The 16,961-nt window shown below is 36.8% G+C and overlaps 1 protein-coding gene across 1 annotated transcript in view; it reads right to left on the bottom strand.

Annotated features, from left to right (window-relative positions):
- Nucleotides 1-1,041: 1,041 nt before the first annotated feature.
- The window catches only part of MKLN1 (muskelin 1), a 177,293-nt gene continuing 161,373 nt past the window's right edge, over nt 1,042-16,961 (bottom strand). The window contains exons 17-18 of the mRNA XM_065883535.1: nt 9,796-9,850; nt 1,042-1,394 (exon numbers count right to left, since the gene is read on the bottom strand). Coding sequence (XP_065739607.1) covers nt 1,273-1,394; nt 9,796-9,850 — 177 coding nt within the window. The 3' untranslated portion in view covers nt 1,042-1,272. The remainder of the gene's footprint in view (nt 1,395-9,795; nt 9,851-16,961) is intronic.

Here is a 16,961-nt window from a genome sequence, read left to right as displayed (position 1 = left end):
TGGCCAGGTTTAAATTTCCTATGCTGCATTCCACAGCACCTCATGGAACCATACATACCACCACTCCTCACAAAAAAAGGAACAGTGGAAAAGCCCATCTGCCTTTCTTTTAGTTTAATAAAAAATATTTGCACCATTATTTTTCTTTTTCTCCATTAAAAAAGCCTGGTCTATGTGATTAATGAAATGCCTGTCAGCTGTATTCCACTGGACAACTACAAACCATTATTCTTTAAAATATCAGTATATAGAAGCAGATGTAGGGAGCTAATGTGTATGAAAATAAACAAAAATGTAGCTCTGGAACCCATCCTCCCAAATGAAAATGCTACAAACAGATAGCACACGGAAGAAACTGAAGCCCTGGTCCTGCACAGCTCTAGCAGGGGAAAGAGTCATTTTCTTCCAAAATTACTACAGAGATATCAATGAACATGCTAATCACAACTAGAATCCTCCTGCTGGTAATTTTGAGAGTGGCTCTTAAAGGTTCTGAACTATATTCTCTCCTCAGTTTAAGGTTTCTGTGACTCAAAGCTTTGTAATGTCCACTATAAAATATATCATTATAGAAATACTATATACCAATCTCAGGTAAGTGTGGGGATCAATCTCAGGTTTCACTTTTTAGTTCTATGACAAGGAGCATAAATTAGAGCCCTCTGTTCCTCCTACTGTTTAATGTAATACAAGACTCTAGTCAACAGAGACACATATATCACTTAAACATACATCAATTGCCCTACAGAACTATACACTGTTAAGAATGAAGAGGTAAACAAATGATACATATCACTTACAAGCAGCTGTGTGATTCAAGATAAAGTGAAATGGGAAGAAAGGAGAAAGAAGAAAGGCCAAACAAACCAACAACAAAATTCCAATTCTTGTAGCACTGAGTCTGTGAACAGTGCTTACTTGCCCCAATTTTATAAAAATGAAATAAAAATCAGAAAAGGGTATACTGCCTGATTATTTTTTCTTTTATACTCATGAATTCTTAAAAGTTAAAGTAATTATATATATATATATATATATTTAAATGGAAAGTATACCAATTTCACTTTATTAGCCTAATTTCGGAATGGGATGAGGACTATGGGGTTGAGGTCAGGTGTGAAGGAAGAGGGTTAAAATTTGTGACAGCAAAGATCCCTTCAAAATTCTGGTGCAGTCCTCAGTCACTGCAGCCTAATTGTCAGTCAATAGAGTTGAAATCCAGAATATTGAAAGCAGACTCCTGTGCTCCATTTCTGTCCAGGTACTCTTCGGTCACAGTGTGATGAGGTCCACCAGGTTGCCTTTAGGAGGAGTCATGCTGTCAGGAAAGAAATTTACTAAGGTGTCAAAGAGCTGAGTTCTTTGAGCATAGGTGTGATCCACATCGGAAAAGCCTGGTGAAGGAGAGATATAAAGAAACTCATCCACTGTGTTTAAAACTCAACATGTAACAGAAAACCTAGTTGAGAAAAGCAGCAATGTATAATGGAAAAACCAAAACCAAATCAGGCTTTGAAACAAGACAGACATGGGTCCTGATCCCAGTTCTACTACCTAGCAATGGTATGATCTTAGGTAAGGTAATCAGCCTTTCTGCAACTGTTTCCTCAGCTATAAATCTGTGATAATCCTGTTCATGTCATAGGTTTACGGTGCAGATTAAATGCAATTATGTGAAAACCACCTAGCAGAATGACTAGTACTTTAGTAACTAATATTGATTTCTCTTCTTTTCCTTATAAGCATTTTCCTCTTCTAGTCCACTGAGGAATTTTCATTCCTCTTTTCTGACTTTTTAATGCTTTTGAGCAGTAAAAATTTTTTGATAATAAAAATATAATCAAAATGAAAGAGGTCTTTAGAAAGTAGTCTAAAATCATTAAGCCCCGGAGAGCTGCAAGATGTCTCAGAGAACTGAGTGAAAATACAGACAGCTGAGGTTAAGAAATACATCTATAATACACAGAACGATACCTGGCACATAGGAAATACCATGTATTTATGGTACTATGCATCAGGCTCTATGCTAGGCACACATCATGTGAAAAATAGAGAGCAATGTACTCCTTTTATCTAGATGAATGTTCTAGTAAAAGACATTCTAAAAAGGCTAAGATCGTTGAACCATAAGATATTTTTCCCCCTTAATATCTAGTAAACCCTTAATTTTCAAGTTTACTCCAGCCAAGGAAATATTCAGTGAGATGACTCTTTCCTTTAGTCAGCCAGTAATAGTATTGCTCCCTCAGCTGCTTCAAATTTTTTATGCACATATGAAGAATGAAAATGAAAAAATAAACAAAGTAGTCTATTGATTTTCCCCATTCCTGAGATGGCTAACTGAATATGAGAGGGCTACTGAATGCCATCAGAAACAGAAATAGTGCCAGAAAGTTCTTTATGCCATGATAATCAGTGAAGACTATTTCAAATTGGACTGATTTTCAGTTAACTTAGAATACAGTTTTAGATGCAATCTGCCTTTTAATCTTGTAAAGAACATGAACAGAACAGAAAGAACATTGTCAAGGATACCAGTTTCCTGGAAGGAAAATAAACAATGCCTCAAGAAAGGTACATTCCTCCTTATTTAAAAAAAAAAAAAAATTACTATTTTAAGTGTGAGGGCAAATGTTTACTACTTTGAGATGAGTTTTAGATTTAACAAAGCCTACTACTGTATCACAGAAATGAATGGAAGGAAATACTCCAAAATGTAAACAAAGGTTTCCTCTGAATGGTGAGATTATATTTTTTCTATTTTATGTTTTTCTGAGTTTTCTAAATTGCTTTATTTTCGACTTATTTTGAAAAATTTCAAACTCACAGAAAAGTTTCAAGAATAGTACAACAAACATTCATATACATATATCCTTACCTAGATTAACCAATTGTTAACATTTTGCCACATATTTTTTCATTCTCTCTTGTTCTCTAAGTGTGTTTGTATACCCCACTCATACTTTTTTTGTGGAACTACTTGGGAGTAAATTGTAGACATCTTCACCCCTAAATACTTGAATTCATTTCACCTAAGAATAAGAACATTCATTTAAATAACTACTATATATTAAATTTAGGAAATTTAACATTTATGTCTCAAAAATCTTTTTTATAGTCATTTTCCTCACTAATCTAAAATTCAAGATCAAACACTATATTTAGTTATCCAATCTCTTTAGCCTGGAATAGTTCCTCAACCTCTCTGTTTTTTTTGTTTGTTTGTTTGAGACACTGTTATAAAAAATACAAAGAGCAGTAATGTAGTAGAATGTATTAAATTTGGGGTGTCTGGTTGCTTCCTTATGATCAGATTCAGTTTATGAAGTTGGCAAGAACACTACATAGAGATGCTGTGTCCTTCTCAATGCATCATCTTAGGAGGCATGTGGTATCAGTTTGTCCCAATACTGAGGATGTTAACTATGATCATCTGCTTAAACTGGTGTATGCCAGATTTCTCCAATGTAAATGTGTACTTTTCTACCTTTGCAGTTAATAAAATATTGATGAGAAGATAGTTTGAAACTGTGCAAATATCCTGTTCTTCAACAGATCTGCACCCAATGATTTTAGCATTAACTGATGATTCTTGCCAAAACAATTATTATGTATATGATGGTGATTTCCTAATTCGACAATTCCTTCTAGATTCATTGGATGACATTAATTGCAAAGAAGAGTTTTCCTTTTCCTTCCTTCATTTTATTTCTCTATTTGCATTAGTATATACTCATGAATCATTTTCTTGTTCAACAGGTTATATCCATTCCTGTCATTATTCATTTTAATACTCATATGTTCTCCCTCTGTATCTTTTTGAAATGTCCCCATTACTTTTTGAGTACATCCTTACTTTCTGGCACAGTAAGATCTCCAAGCTTATATTTACACAGCTCTGGAGTCCGCCATTTTCCCCAGGAACCCTAATTCCTTTTAGTGGCAAATGATATTTAGAAACCAAGATCAGTTGTGCTAATTGCCAGGGGTGGTGGTGTTTCTAGGCCTATACATATATGCACACATATTATACACACATCTATTTAAAAAAAAAACAAAATCATTAGTCCATGCTTTTATTGCTAATTCAGTTTTTTAAGAACCTCACAGAGTTCTTCCTCTCCTTATTCCATTCCATGTTTATAGCTCCTTTCTCCTACTAGGAAAACCTACTCCCAGCAATATTTATCCATTTGTTAAACCTAAAACACACAAAACAAGTTCCAGAATTACTATACCCAAACCATTACCAGCAAAATTCAAGATTTCCTTGCTTTTATTGTTTTTAGAATATACTTCACTGATAGTATATAGTCTAAGCTGTATTTAAAAAGGTTTAATTCTCTTTTTTCCCCTACTGTGCAATTATGTTACCAACTTGATAAACATGTCTGTTTGTTTCTGTTTGTATTCAACTTTAGGGCTTTTCACATCTTTTATTTTATTTTCTTTACTTGTAAAAATGCTGTGGTACATTATATTTTTAAGAGAAGCTACTGATTCTGTGATAGTACTCTATAAAATAATACCATTTTCATGAGATCATCAAATGATTTAGGAGGGAAGGAACAAACACTGAGTCTCTACTACATGCTAGTTTCTTTACGTATGACATTTCATTGTCACAAAAATAACCCAACAAAGCAGTTACCATAAACTCCAATTTCAGATGCAACACTTAAGAGAGTCAGTCATTTAATAAGGCATCACAGTTGGTGAGGAAAGAGAATGGAGCGTGAACCCAGGTCTGACTCCAAAGCCCATTTATTTTTATTAACTGAGTGCTTATTAAATTGTAGGCAATGTGCTAAATTCATTTAATTCTCAAAAAAACCTTTTATTTTTATTCACCTTTTACCAATAAGGAACTTGAAATTTACACTCTCATTAGATGAATGGTTAAATTATGGTAGATCCCTATTATGGAATATTGTGTATCACTTACAAATACAATAAATCTAGTAGTTTCATGTAAGCACCTCCAAGCCACATCATTAAATTTTAAAAAGTTATGTGGAGAATACATGTTTTTATATTATGTAATAAATAAAACCAGAAAACATAAAACCATACATCTATGTGTGTGTGTGTGTGTGTGTGTGTGTACATATATACGGTTGATCCTTATTATTCACAGATTCCATATTTGTACATTTGCTTACTTGCTAAAATTTGTAACCCCCAAATCAGTATTTGTGCCACTTTTGTGGTCACTCACAGACATACACAGAGTGGCAAAAATCTGAGTCACCACATGTAAATATATGTTCTCAACTGAGGTCAACTAGGTAATGCTCTGCCTTCTTGTTTTAGCTCTCATACTATAAACAAGTGTCCTTTTCACAGTCTACACTTGGTGTCATGTTCTTCAAATTCTGTGTTTTTTGTTGGTGACTTCACCGCTGAAAATGGCCCCCAAGTGTGGTGCTGAAGTGCTGGCTAGTGTTCCTAAGTGCAAGAAGGCTGCAATGTGCCTTATGAAGAAAATACAGGTTAGATAAGCTTCGTTCAGGAATGAGTTATAGTGCTCTTGGTGTGAGTTCAATGTTAATGAATCAACAGTATAAATACACAAGTAAGGTGTGTTCCTGTTGAAAGAAAGCAACATTATATTATTAATCAATTGACAAAAAGTCCATGACAAAAGGCTTACAGGAACCTATCTCTGTATTTTCCATAGGAGCAAAGGGTCAGTATTCACCAGTTCAGTGTTTCAGGTGACTTCATAGACTATTACTGTGAATAATGGGAATCAACTCTACCTGTATGTCAGTGTATAAAGATCTGCCAAATACAAGTGGTTACACTTGGAAGCAGGCAGGGACTGAGGGAAGTTGTTCAAAGAGAATCTTAATATTTTTTTTAAAATGCATTAAAAATGGGTGGGGCACCAGGAAACTCATCAACAGCAACATGACTACTTAAATGGTAGAGACAGGACAAAAAAGGTTGTATTGATTTTAAATCTCATACTCCTAATTACTGTTTCTCTCATTTTCACCATACAGTGGAATGAGGAACTTATCGCTCAGAGTAGTGGAAACTAGTAAAGCTCAATGAGAGGTAGTACAGTTAGTGATTTAGTTCTGAAGCCGAACTACTAAGGTGTGAATCCTGGATTTGCTACTCACTAGCACTATTCCTGGGCGACTTACTTTAGCCTCTCTGTGTTCCAGTTTCTTCACATATAATAAAAGGGGATCACATTAGTGCTACTTCATAGGGTTATTATGAAGATTAAGTGAGTTATTACATGTAAAGTGTTTAGAATAGTACCTGGCCCCACAGTAAGTGCTCAATAAATAATAGCTATCACTTTATCATTACTATTGTGACTGAAGACAATGACTGCTCTAAAAGAAAGTGACCTATTAGAAATATACTTTTTAAAAAATTTTTTTCAAAAATTTATTTTATTTATTCATTTTTTTGGGCTGCATTGGGTCTTCATTGCTGCGCACAGGCTTTCTCTAGTTGTGGCAAGCGAGGTCTAATCTTTGTTGTGGTGTACGGGCTTCTCACTGCAGTGGCTTCTCTTGTTGCAGAGCACGGGCTCTAGGTGCGCGGGCTTCAGCAGTTGTGGCACGTGGGCTCAGTAGTTGTGGCTTGCAGGCTCTAGAGCGCAGGCTCAGTAGTTGTGGTGCACGGGCTTAGTAGCTCTGCAGCATGTGGGATCTTCCCGGCCCAGGGCTTGAACCCGCGTCCCCTGCATTTGCAGGTGGATTCTTAACCACTGTGCCACCAGGGAAGCCCCAGGAATATACTTTTAAGTTAACATCCTATACAGGCTAGGTAGCTTTTCCTATTTATGGTAATAAGGAAGAAATAGCAAGAATTCTCATTTTTCTCCTAGATAGAAGTTTCTTTGTGTTTACGTTTCTTATTTCTAAAATAAACTCATTATTATATAAAAATCACCTGTAAACATGTGGGCTAAAGACAGGAGGCTGAAGAAAGTCTCTTGCTGAAATCTAAGTTTGGTGGATTTAGTACAAGTATAAAGGCTAAAAGGGCACAGTAAATGCTGTGAAACCCCTAAGGCTCCCCATTCACAAATGTCAACACACTGCCAAAGAGCACTGTACTTTAGACATAAAATATTTTAAACAGCTGTCTGAATTCATACTTGCACATTGCATACGGACTATAAAACTTCTAAAGAAAGGTGTGAAGACCAAGAAAGGCAATATGCTTCTACAGACCAGATTTTCCCTGTCACATACCTTGCTGAAAATATGCTCTTAAAATTAGCAGAAAGCCCAAGTTCAAGCTTCAAAGTGCCCACAACCACAGACACAGACACAGTAGCTCTAAGCTAAAGATCCCCAAAGGTTATTTTTCTCCGAAGTCAGTCATTTTTCAAAACTAAGATAATGCCAGCTGTTTGCAAATCATTTTCCATCTTTCTAAATCTTTATATTACATATAACATTAGTAAATACTTTAATTCTAAGAGGTTAAGATAAACTGGATGAATTCTGAAGGAAGTCAGACAGTTTGGTTGAGCCAATTTTGGCAGGACATAATTTAGAAAATATTCAGTCATCTATACATGAAAAGTGTATACATCTATAAATAAAATAACCCATTAGATTTCAATTCTAAGTGGCGTAAAGGTAAAACAATCAGACAGAAAATGAATGAGAACCAGGAACTCTAAAGAGGCATGAAACCTTATGAAAGGTACTTTTCGTTTATAAATAATATATCAAATTTCTCCTTATTAAAATTAGCATATAACCTGAATTTGCTCCTCATCCAAATTCACCAATGTTACAAAAATGACATTTATAAAGAAGGTAGTAATACAAGTACCTGAATGGAGCACTTACTAAGTATTTCATTTTGTTGTTTTTCATAATTACTTAATTCTCTCAACAACTTGAGGTAAGTACTCTGCTTACCTCCATTTTATAGATGAAGAACTTAATGCTTAGAAAGGTGAATTGTTCAAAGTCACTTTTAAAATTAGCAAGTGGCAGAGCTGATAGCTAAACCTAGATTCTGACCCTTAACCACTATACTACACTCTTATCTCTTAACTACTAAACTGCCTCCCTTCAGACAGGGAGGAAGAAACAAAACCCCACAGAAAATGTCCCTTTTTGTATTTTTTTCTGTTGTGTTTGTACGGATCTCAGTGTACCTGAAGTTTAGAATCCAACTAAAACAAACTGTTCCTGGCAAAATATATTAGCTGACAGTAAATAGGGCAGAGAAAGAAGAAAAGAGTTAAGCTAAAAGTAAAACATTCGCTGACACCAGTCTAACATATTCAAATGACTGCCAAAAAATTCTTGTTCTAAAGGCTAAATATAAGTCAGCCAGAGATATTTCAGTGCTGTCCACCATTAAAATAAAAATAATGGCTCTGGGCTGCAGTACCCATACCTAACAAGGCACACATTTATTCAAAGTGAATATCTATATGCAAGGCCCTCAGTTCCTGTTATCACTAAACCTGTTTCAAATGATAAAATTCAAAAGGGCGTGAACTTTCCAAAATAATGCCTATAACTAGACTCTCCATCTTAGGGCAGAGATTTCTAACAACCTGAAAACATTTTTTAAAAGCCCTTTGAGTGTATGGGATAGTGGTAAACAATTATGTAAATTTTTAGGAGAACCTACTGGAGTTACGTTTTATAGCAGTCCTCTTGCCCTGTGGAATCCTACATATTCTGGAATTAGAACTCAGGACTGCAGTTGCCTTGATCAGTAGAGTAGCCTCAATTACTCATTAAGGAAAAACAAAACAAAGGGCAAGACCCCAAGAAACACTACTACTATTTCCATCCCAGTGAGAAACACCATCATTGTATGTCTCTGTTTTTTTTTTCATTTGAGGTATGTTTCACCTTTAAGAGACAAAAGGTCAAACAATGAAGAAATTAAACTGATATTCCAAAGTGTTATTTAATTCCAAAGATAAAGAGAAGTATTTATATTACATACTCTGGAAAATTTCGATACTATTGCTGGACTCTAAGGCAAATTAAAAATAGCACCAGCATTAATGAGATTAATATGCATTCACTGTGTGACTGCATAATGACAAGAGGAAAGTTGGAAATTCCCATACTACAAAAGGCTACTATCTTGTTGAAAAACTGAAGCTATAATGACTTATCCTAACTAAAAGATCCTTGAAAATTCATCTGACTAAAGCTCTGGATTCTGGAACTTCTAGACTCCCCACTTTACTACAATCTAGTTTAACTACTTTAATAATTCATTAATACTAAATGAGAGTACTACTAAGTGAAAACTGATGCCCATATCTGGGATGCTTGAGAAACACTTGGAACAATTAAGATACCAACATACAAAAATATCCACTTTCAGGAAAGAGGTAATTCGTTCTTCTGCTCCCAAACATTTATTTCATTGCCCACTCCATCACCATTCTGTTGACACCACACAATTTCACAAAGAACAAACAGGAAAACCATTCAACCAGCAAGTGTTAACTCATGGTAAGTATATCAGTAATACAGTCTGCATTCCAAAACAACGTTATACAAATTAATTTATTTTGATCAGGCTTCTATTGCCATCTGTTTGCATAATAACCCAGCAATTGGTGTAATAGGAACTGCAAACTGATCCATGAACTGGGGACTTATACCTGGAAAATAACCTTGTAGCAGGTTATTAGAAATTTTGCATGCTACCTTGAAACTTGCTTCATTTGTTTGGATGACATCTCATCTGATGTTTCATTTAAAAGAAATAAAAGTCCAACCTCCCAAATTCTAGGGCATATGGCCAGATAAATTACATTGGAATACTTACCTAGAGCTGTGAAATCTGAACCAGATTTAAACAGAGCTGAAGCCAGGAGCTGAAACTGTGGGGGGGGGGGGGGGGGAGGTGGGGAGAGAAAAAAGCAAATTAGCTAGGTAAGCACATTGGAGAAAAAACTCCTATAATTTCGACCATTCATTAGCCACTGGATGTCTCCGCATGTGTTGCATAAGTCTATTCACCAAAAAGTGTCAAGAAGAACACCGTATTTAGATTAAACAACATGCTGACTTTTCTAGTGGACTGCTATTATCATTTTCCAAAATACTAGACCAAGTCCTGGAATTATTTTATTTTAAAAACATATTAAAGTATGTATTTATTAAGGAACAATAGGTCAACTGAAATATAAAGTATTACTCACTACCATATGATCCAGCAATTCCACTCTTGCGTATACATCCAAAGAAAATGAAAACACTAATTTGAAAAGATACATGCACTCCAATGTTCACAGCAGCATTATTTACAATAGCCTGATATGGAAGCAACCTAACTGTCCATCAACAGATGAATGGATAAAGAAGATGTGGTATATATATACAATGGAACACTACTCAGCCATAAAAAAGAATGAAATAATGCCATTTGCAACAACATGGATGGACCTAGAGGGTATTATGCTAAGTGAAATAAGTCAGACAGAGAAAGACAAATACCAGATGTTACCACTTATACGTGGAACCTAAAGAATAAATGAATGAATAAAACAAAACAGAAAGACTCACAGATAGAACAAACTACTGGTTACCAATGGGAAGATGGAAAGGGGTAGGGGCAGGACAGAGATAAGAGGTACAAACTACTATGTATAAAATAAATAAGCTACAAAGATACATTGTACTGCACAGGGAATATAGCCAGTATTTTATAATAACTTTAAATGGGATATAATCTATAAAAGTATTGAATCACTATTTTACACACCTGAAACTAATATAATATTGTAAATCAACTATACTTCGATTAAAGAAAAAGAAAATTAGGGGCTTCCCTGGTGGCACAGTGGTTGAGAATCTGCTGCTAATGCAGGGGACACAGGTTCGAGCCCTGGTCTGGGAAGATCCCACATGCCACGGAGCAACTAGGCCCATGAGCCACAACTACTGAGCCTGCACGTCTGGAGCCTGTGCTCTGCAACAAGAGAGGCCACAATAGTGAGAGGCCCATGCACCGCAATGAAGAGTGGCTCCCGCTTGCCGCAACTGGAGAAAGCCCTCGCACAGAAACAAAGACCCAACACAGCCAAAAATAAACAAACAAACCAATGAACCGACATTAAAAAAAAAGAACGTATGATGTAGAAGTAGCACCACCCTTCAAGGTGGAGAAGAATTCACCTATCTACCACTACCCCTTCTTCCTTAAAAAAAAGAAAAATTACTCATTTGGGAATCTATCACACATAGAGAGACTGATGCCCTGTATATTAGTAAATATGAATTCTTACTTCAAAAATAAATGCATGCTACTGTAAAACACCTGATGTCTCTGTGTAAATCAAACTGAGAAAAAAAGCATGGTTATTATGCATAAGCCATCCCTAAATTACAACTTAGATTGGTATTCCATGGTTATATATAATTGTATTGTTATATAATTATAAAGGCTCAAAGGTCTTTTTTACATTGAAAAAATGTTGTAAGTGTTGATTAGATTCCCAGGCTAGCCAGAGTTAGTTTAAATCAGACAATGCAACTGAACAATGACAAAATAAGATAAAACTATTGCATCACTTGTACTTTAACAAATTGGTACAGAAATAAAACTTTAGGAGAACTATTCATATTTATCTTGAATGAGGATGCTGGAAAACAGGTCAGTTAAAGGAAGGCATAAAAGTATACAAATGAGTTGAATCTCAGTGGGGTTTACTTGGCACTTTGCAAGACTTGAGCAGTTCATACCACTGATTCTTCAGGACGTATTTCACACTTGTACTTGTCGCCTTTAAAATTTCAGGTATCAGTCACCTGATTAATCATCCTTTGAATGTAAGAAACTGGACAAATTAGTTAGGAAAAAGGGATAAAAGGAAGAGCTAAAAATATATGAAACTTCTTCATATATTCCGGGTATCAGTCCTCTGTCAGACATATCTACTGCAGATATTATTTGGTCTGAGGCTTGTCTATTTTTATTTTTAATTTTTGGCCGCATGGTGTGGCCTGTGGGATCTTAGTTCCCTGACCAGGTATCGAACCCAGGCCCTCTGCCGTGAAACCGTGAAGTCCCAATCACTGGACCATCAAGGAATTCCCTCATCTATTTCTTTTTGATAATGTCTTTTAATGAGTAGAAATTTAAATTTTGTTGAAGTCCAATTTGTCAACTTTTTCTTTTATGATTAGTGCCTTTTGTGTCATGTCCAAGAAAGCTTTGCTTATCCCAAAGTTGTGAAGATTATCTGTTTTCTTCTTAAAGGTTCATTGTTTTGGGTTTTATACTTAAATCCATAATCCATCTTAATTTTTGTGTTAAGAGTGAAATAGGGGTCGACGGGCTTCCCTGGTGGCACAGTGGTTGAGAGTCCACCTGCCGTTGCAGGGGACATGGGTTCGTGCCCCAGTCCGGGAAGATCCCACATGCCACGTAGCGGCTAGGCCCGTGAGCCATGGCCGCTGACCCTGTGCGTCCGGAGCCTGTGCTTCCGCAATGGGAGAGGCCACAACAGTGAGAGGCCCACGTACCGCAAAAAAAAAAAAAAAAGAGTGAAATAGGGGTTGAGATATCCAGTTATTTAGCACTATTTGTTTAAAAAACCTTTCTTTTCCTTATTGGACTTGGTGCTCTGGTCAAAAAAATAAACTGACTGCATATATATGAGTCTGTTTCTGACCTCTATTCTGTTCTATTGATCTATTTGTCTATCCTTAAGCCAGTACCACACCACCTTGATTACTATGGCTCTATACAGAGTCCTGAAATCAGGTAGTAAGTATGAGACCTCCAACTTTTTCTTTTTTCAAGATTGTTTTAGCTAGTCCAGAGCCTTTGCATTTTGACTAAATTTTAGAATAAGTTTGTCTAGCTCCTCAACAACAAAGAAACCCAAACTGACTGGAATATTGACAGGAACTGCATTAAATTATAAACCGATTTGGGGAGAATGGGCATCTCAACACTTTTTAGTCTTCAAACCACAAATGTGATTTATTTCTCCATCTATTTAGGTATTCTTTAATTTGTCATCTAAAAATGCAAACAATTTTACTTCCTCCTTTCAAATCTATATGCTGTTTATTTCTTTTTCTTACCATATCGTACTAGCTAGGACTTCTGGCACAATGCTAAACAGAGGTGTTGAAGCAGACAACCTTTCCTTGTCATAATCTTAGGGGAAAGGGTTTAATGTTTTACAGTTAACTATGGTACTAGCTGTATGTTTTTCACAGATGCCCTTTATGAGAACCATCCAATTAAATAAGTGGCACTGCTATGTACTGGCCTAGAGTTTTAACAGGTACTGAGTAATAGTACACAATCTGAATAAAGTCAGTCCTTTCCCCCCAGCTTCAGACTTGAACATCCAACTATCACTTCAACATCTCAAGCTGGCTGTTTCACAGGCAACTCAAACTGAACATATGCAAAATTAAACTCCTGATTCCAGTCAGGAGGCTCCACCTTCTCATTTCAGTTGACAGTAACTCCATCCTTCTAGCTTTTCAGGCTCAAAACTTTGGAGTCATTTCCTTCAAACCCTACATCCAATCATAAAATTCCGTTGGTTCTACCTTTAAAATATACTGAGGGGACTTCCCTGGTGGCGGAGTGGTTAAGAATCTGCCTGTCAATGCAGGGGACATGGGTTCCATCCCTGGTCCAGGAAGATTCCACATGCCGCAGAGCAACTAAAAGCCCGTGCGCCGCAACTACTGAGCCTGCACTCTAGAGCCCGCATGCCACAACTACCGAGTTCCCGCACTGCAACTACTGAAGCCTGTGTGCCTAGAGCCCATGCTCCGCAGCAAGAGAAGCCACCCAATGAGAAGCCCGCGCACCGCAACGAAGAGTAAACCCCGCTCGCTGCAACTAGAGCAAGCCCGCGTGCAGCAACGAAGACCCAATGCAGCCAAAAAAGTATATACATACATACATACATGTATATAAATATATACATATATAGAGAGAGAGAGGGAGGGAGGGAGGGAGAGAGAATCTGATCTATTTTACTTCTCACCATTTCTATTGCTACTACTTTGCTCTGAGCAACAATCCCCCTTGCTTAGATTTCTACACCTCCCTCATATTCTCTTTGCCTCCATCCTTGTTCCCTTTTAGTCTATTCTCAATACAGTAGCCAGAGTGACCTAATTAAAACATAAAGCAGATGATATCACTCCTCTGCATGGACAATACCCTGAACCAGCTCCCTATTCAGAGTAAGAGCCAAAGTCCTAATAATGACTTATGAAGTCATTCGTAACCTGTTCTGCCAATCCCTGCTCTTACCTCTTGGACCTCATCTCTGACTGCTTTCACTCTCCTTACCTCTACTTCAGCCACGAGTGTCTCCTTGCTGTTCTAAACAAAGCCAAATACTCTCCATCCCAGGGGTCTCTGTTCTAGCCCTCCCTTTGCTAGGAATTATCTTCCCCAAATTATCTACTTAGATCACTCCCTCATATTCTTCAAGTCCTTGTGCAAATCTGATTTCCAAATGAGGTCTATTATGATTATTTAATACTGCAACTGCCCAATTCTTACCCCTTATATATATATATGTATATATATATATTTTTTAAACATAGATTTTATTTATTTTTGGCTGCGTTGGGTCTTTGTTGCTGCGCGCGGGCTTTCCCTAGTTGCGGCAAGCGGGGGCTACTCTTCGTTGCGGTGTGCAGGCTTCTCATTGCGGTGGCTTCTCTTGTGGCAGAGCACGGGCTCTAGGCATGCAGGCTTCCATAGTTGTGGCTCGAGGGCTTCAGTAGTTGTGGCTCGTGGGCTCTAGAGCGCAGGCTCAGTAGTTGTGGTGCACACGCTTAGTTGCTCCGTGGCATGTGGGATCTTCCCGAACTAGGGCTTGAACCCAGGACCCCTGCATGGGCAGGCAGATTCTTAACCACTGCGCGACCAGGGAAGTCCCCTTATATTTTTAATCTCTTTTTAACTTTCCTATAATACTTATCAAATTCTAATGCACGGTATAATTTATTTAATATGTTTATTGTTCCCCCCCACTAGTATGTAAGTACCTCCTGGGCAAGTATCTTGTTTGGTTCACTGGTATATCTATTGTACCTAGAAGAATGCCTGGCATATTGTAGGAACTCTACACAATATATTAAATAAATGACATCAGTACTTTGGAAGCTCAGTAGAAAGACAGTTAATACAAAGTGTGCAATACTGGGTGAAAACTTGTTTCTCTTGTTCCTTCTCTATTATAGAATCCTCTCTGAAAATGGTAGAATCAATTTAAGCATCCTTTTCTTGGACCTTTTCTAGAAAAAAATACAATGTTCATAAGCTTTATTATAAGCTCATCACCAATTTAGAACCCATGCTCTGGAGACTGGAAGAAAGCAAAGAACCATTATTAGTTGATAGTCCACCAGCATTTTGCAACTAAAAGACACAATGATGACCCAAAAAAGGGGGAGAAAAATCTAAAAACCACTTCTGGTTGCTGATAAAATCATTTAATATAATGAAAAATTTGTAAAACGTACATAGAGAACAAAACCAAGCTACTACAGAAAATGAAGAGCAGTAAGGCCTTTCTCAAAAAGGGGAATGATTTCTTACAATGAAAAGCGAAGATCTATATGCCTCACTAACAGATACTGTAAGTACTAATATATATACACTGGAGCTGTCCCCAAGGGATTTCTTTCCCCAAACGAAATCTGTTCACACGTTTTTAAACAAAAGAATAACCTTACAGACCACTAATTCTCAATTTTTTAGGTGTGTTTTCAGTTTTCCATTGTAAAAGAGCAGACAGAGGAGACTCTTAGGGTGAGGGTATTGTTCTGAAAAAGCTTTTAAAGTGATTCTTATGCTGACATACACATGAATAACATCATTTTTACTAACTTCTACTAGGGTTAAACAACTCTTGATAGATACAGCTTTTCAGAAATGGAGTGGAAGTCTGTGGCATACAAAATCACAATTTGATACTCTTCAGGAAAAGAGAAACCCACTACCAAAATTCTTAAAATGACTGTTTGAACTTGAGATACCTCCCTGTCCTGGACTTTCCTACTAGCTTAGCTTTAAGAGCAAACTGTCTGTTTTCTTTGGCCTACTTGCAACTCACACAGCTGAAATTATTTACTTTGAAATATTTTGTTTTGGTTTGGTTTTAAAAAATAAAAGAAAAATGAATGTTCCGGATTACAGCCATTTTAGACAGACTATGGTGAAAACACAAGAAAATCCATTTATAACTCTCAAATGCATGGCCTAACAAAATGAACATTAACAGACTCTTCACAACTATGTTCAGTTTATAAGCCATAACAGATTAAACCAAATATATTCTGCTACTTGGCAAAATCGTGACAGTTCTCCCTATTTCAAATAGTATCATGAATTGACTGAAGACTCAAGAAAAGACAATTAACTGTCCTTTTTCAGGGGGTTTTAAAATGTGTTCTGCTGATTCTCCACCCACTGAAGGGTTGTAACCAATACTGAGTGAGAGAACTAGGGCTTATTTTCACAGTAGGCAACTATGAAAGAGTATTTCTTTGTTTTGGTGCCAAGGACATGCAGGCTCTTCTGCTTGCAAGTACAATGAACCTGGTACCTGAAAGTCATTCAGTCTGATACCTGTGTCAATGCTGAACAGAGGAAAACACTGCTTGATGTTGCTATTACAAAGCCAAAGCACAGCAACAGCTAACAGGGAAATAGATGTAAGGAACAGAACCACATATAATCACCAATTCTGAGAATGGAAGGTAAAATGGATTGCAGTTCAGATGTTGCTAGATGAACTATGAACAAGAATAGTTAGCAAAAGGAAGAAGTGACAAAAGGAATCTTAGAAGTTGGAAGAGAGGTTGTAAGACCATGAAACTCGTTGCAGGTATATTCACACACTGTGGATATGCAAATATGCCCTAAGAATATTAAATCTTAGAAACAGCTGCTTCCATCCCATGTTATGTACCACAAAAACTGAAAAGTAATGATCT

The sequence above is a fragment of the Phocoena phocoena genome, chromosome 9, assembly GCF_963924675.1.
Source record: "Phocoena phocoena chromosome 9, mPhoPho1.1, whole genome shotgun sequence".
Lineage (NCBI taxonomy): Eukaryota > Metazoa > Chordata > Mammalia > Artiodactyla > Phocoenidae > Phocoena > Phocoena phocoena.
Note: the sequence above shows the minus strand (reverse complement) of the source record. Positions and strands in the feature narration are given on the sequence as shown.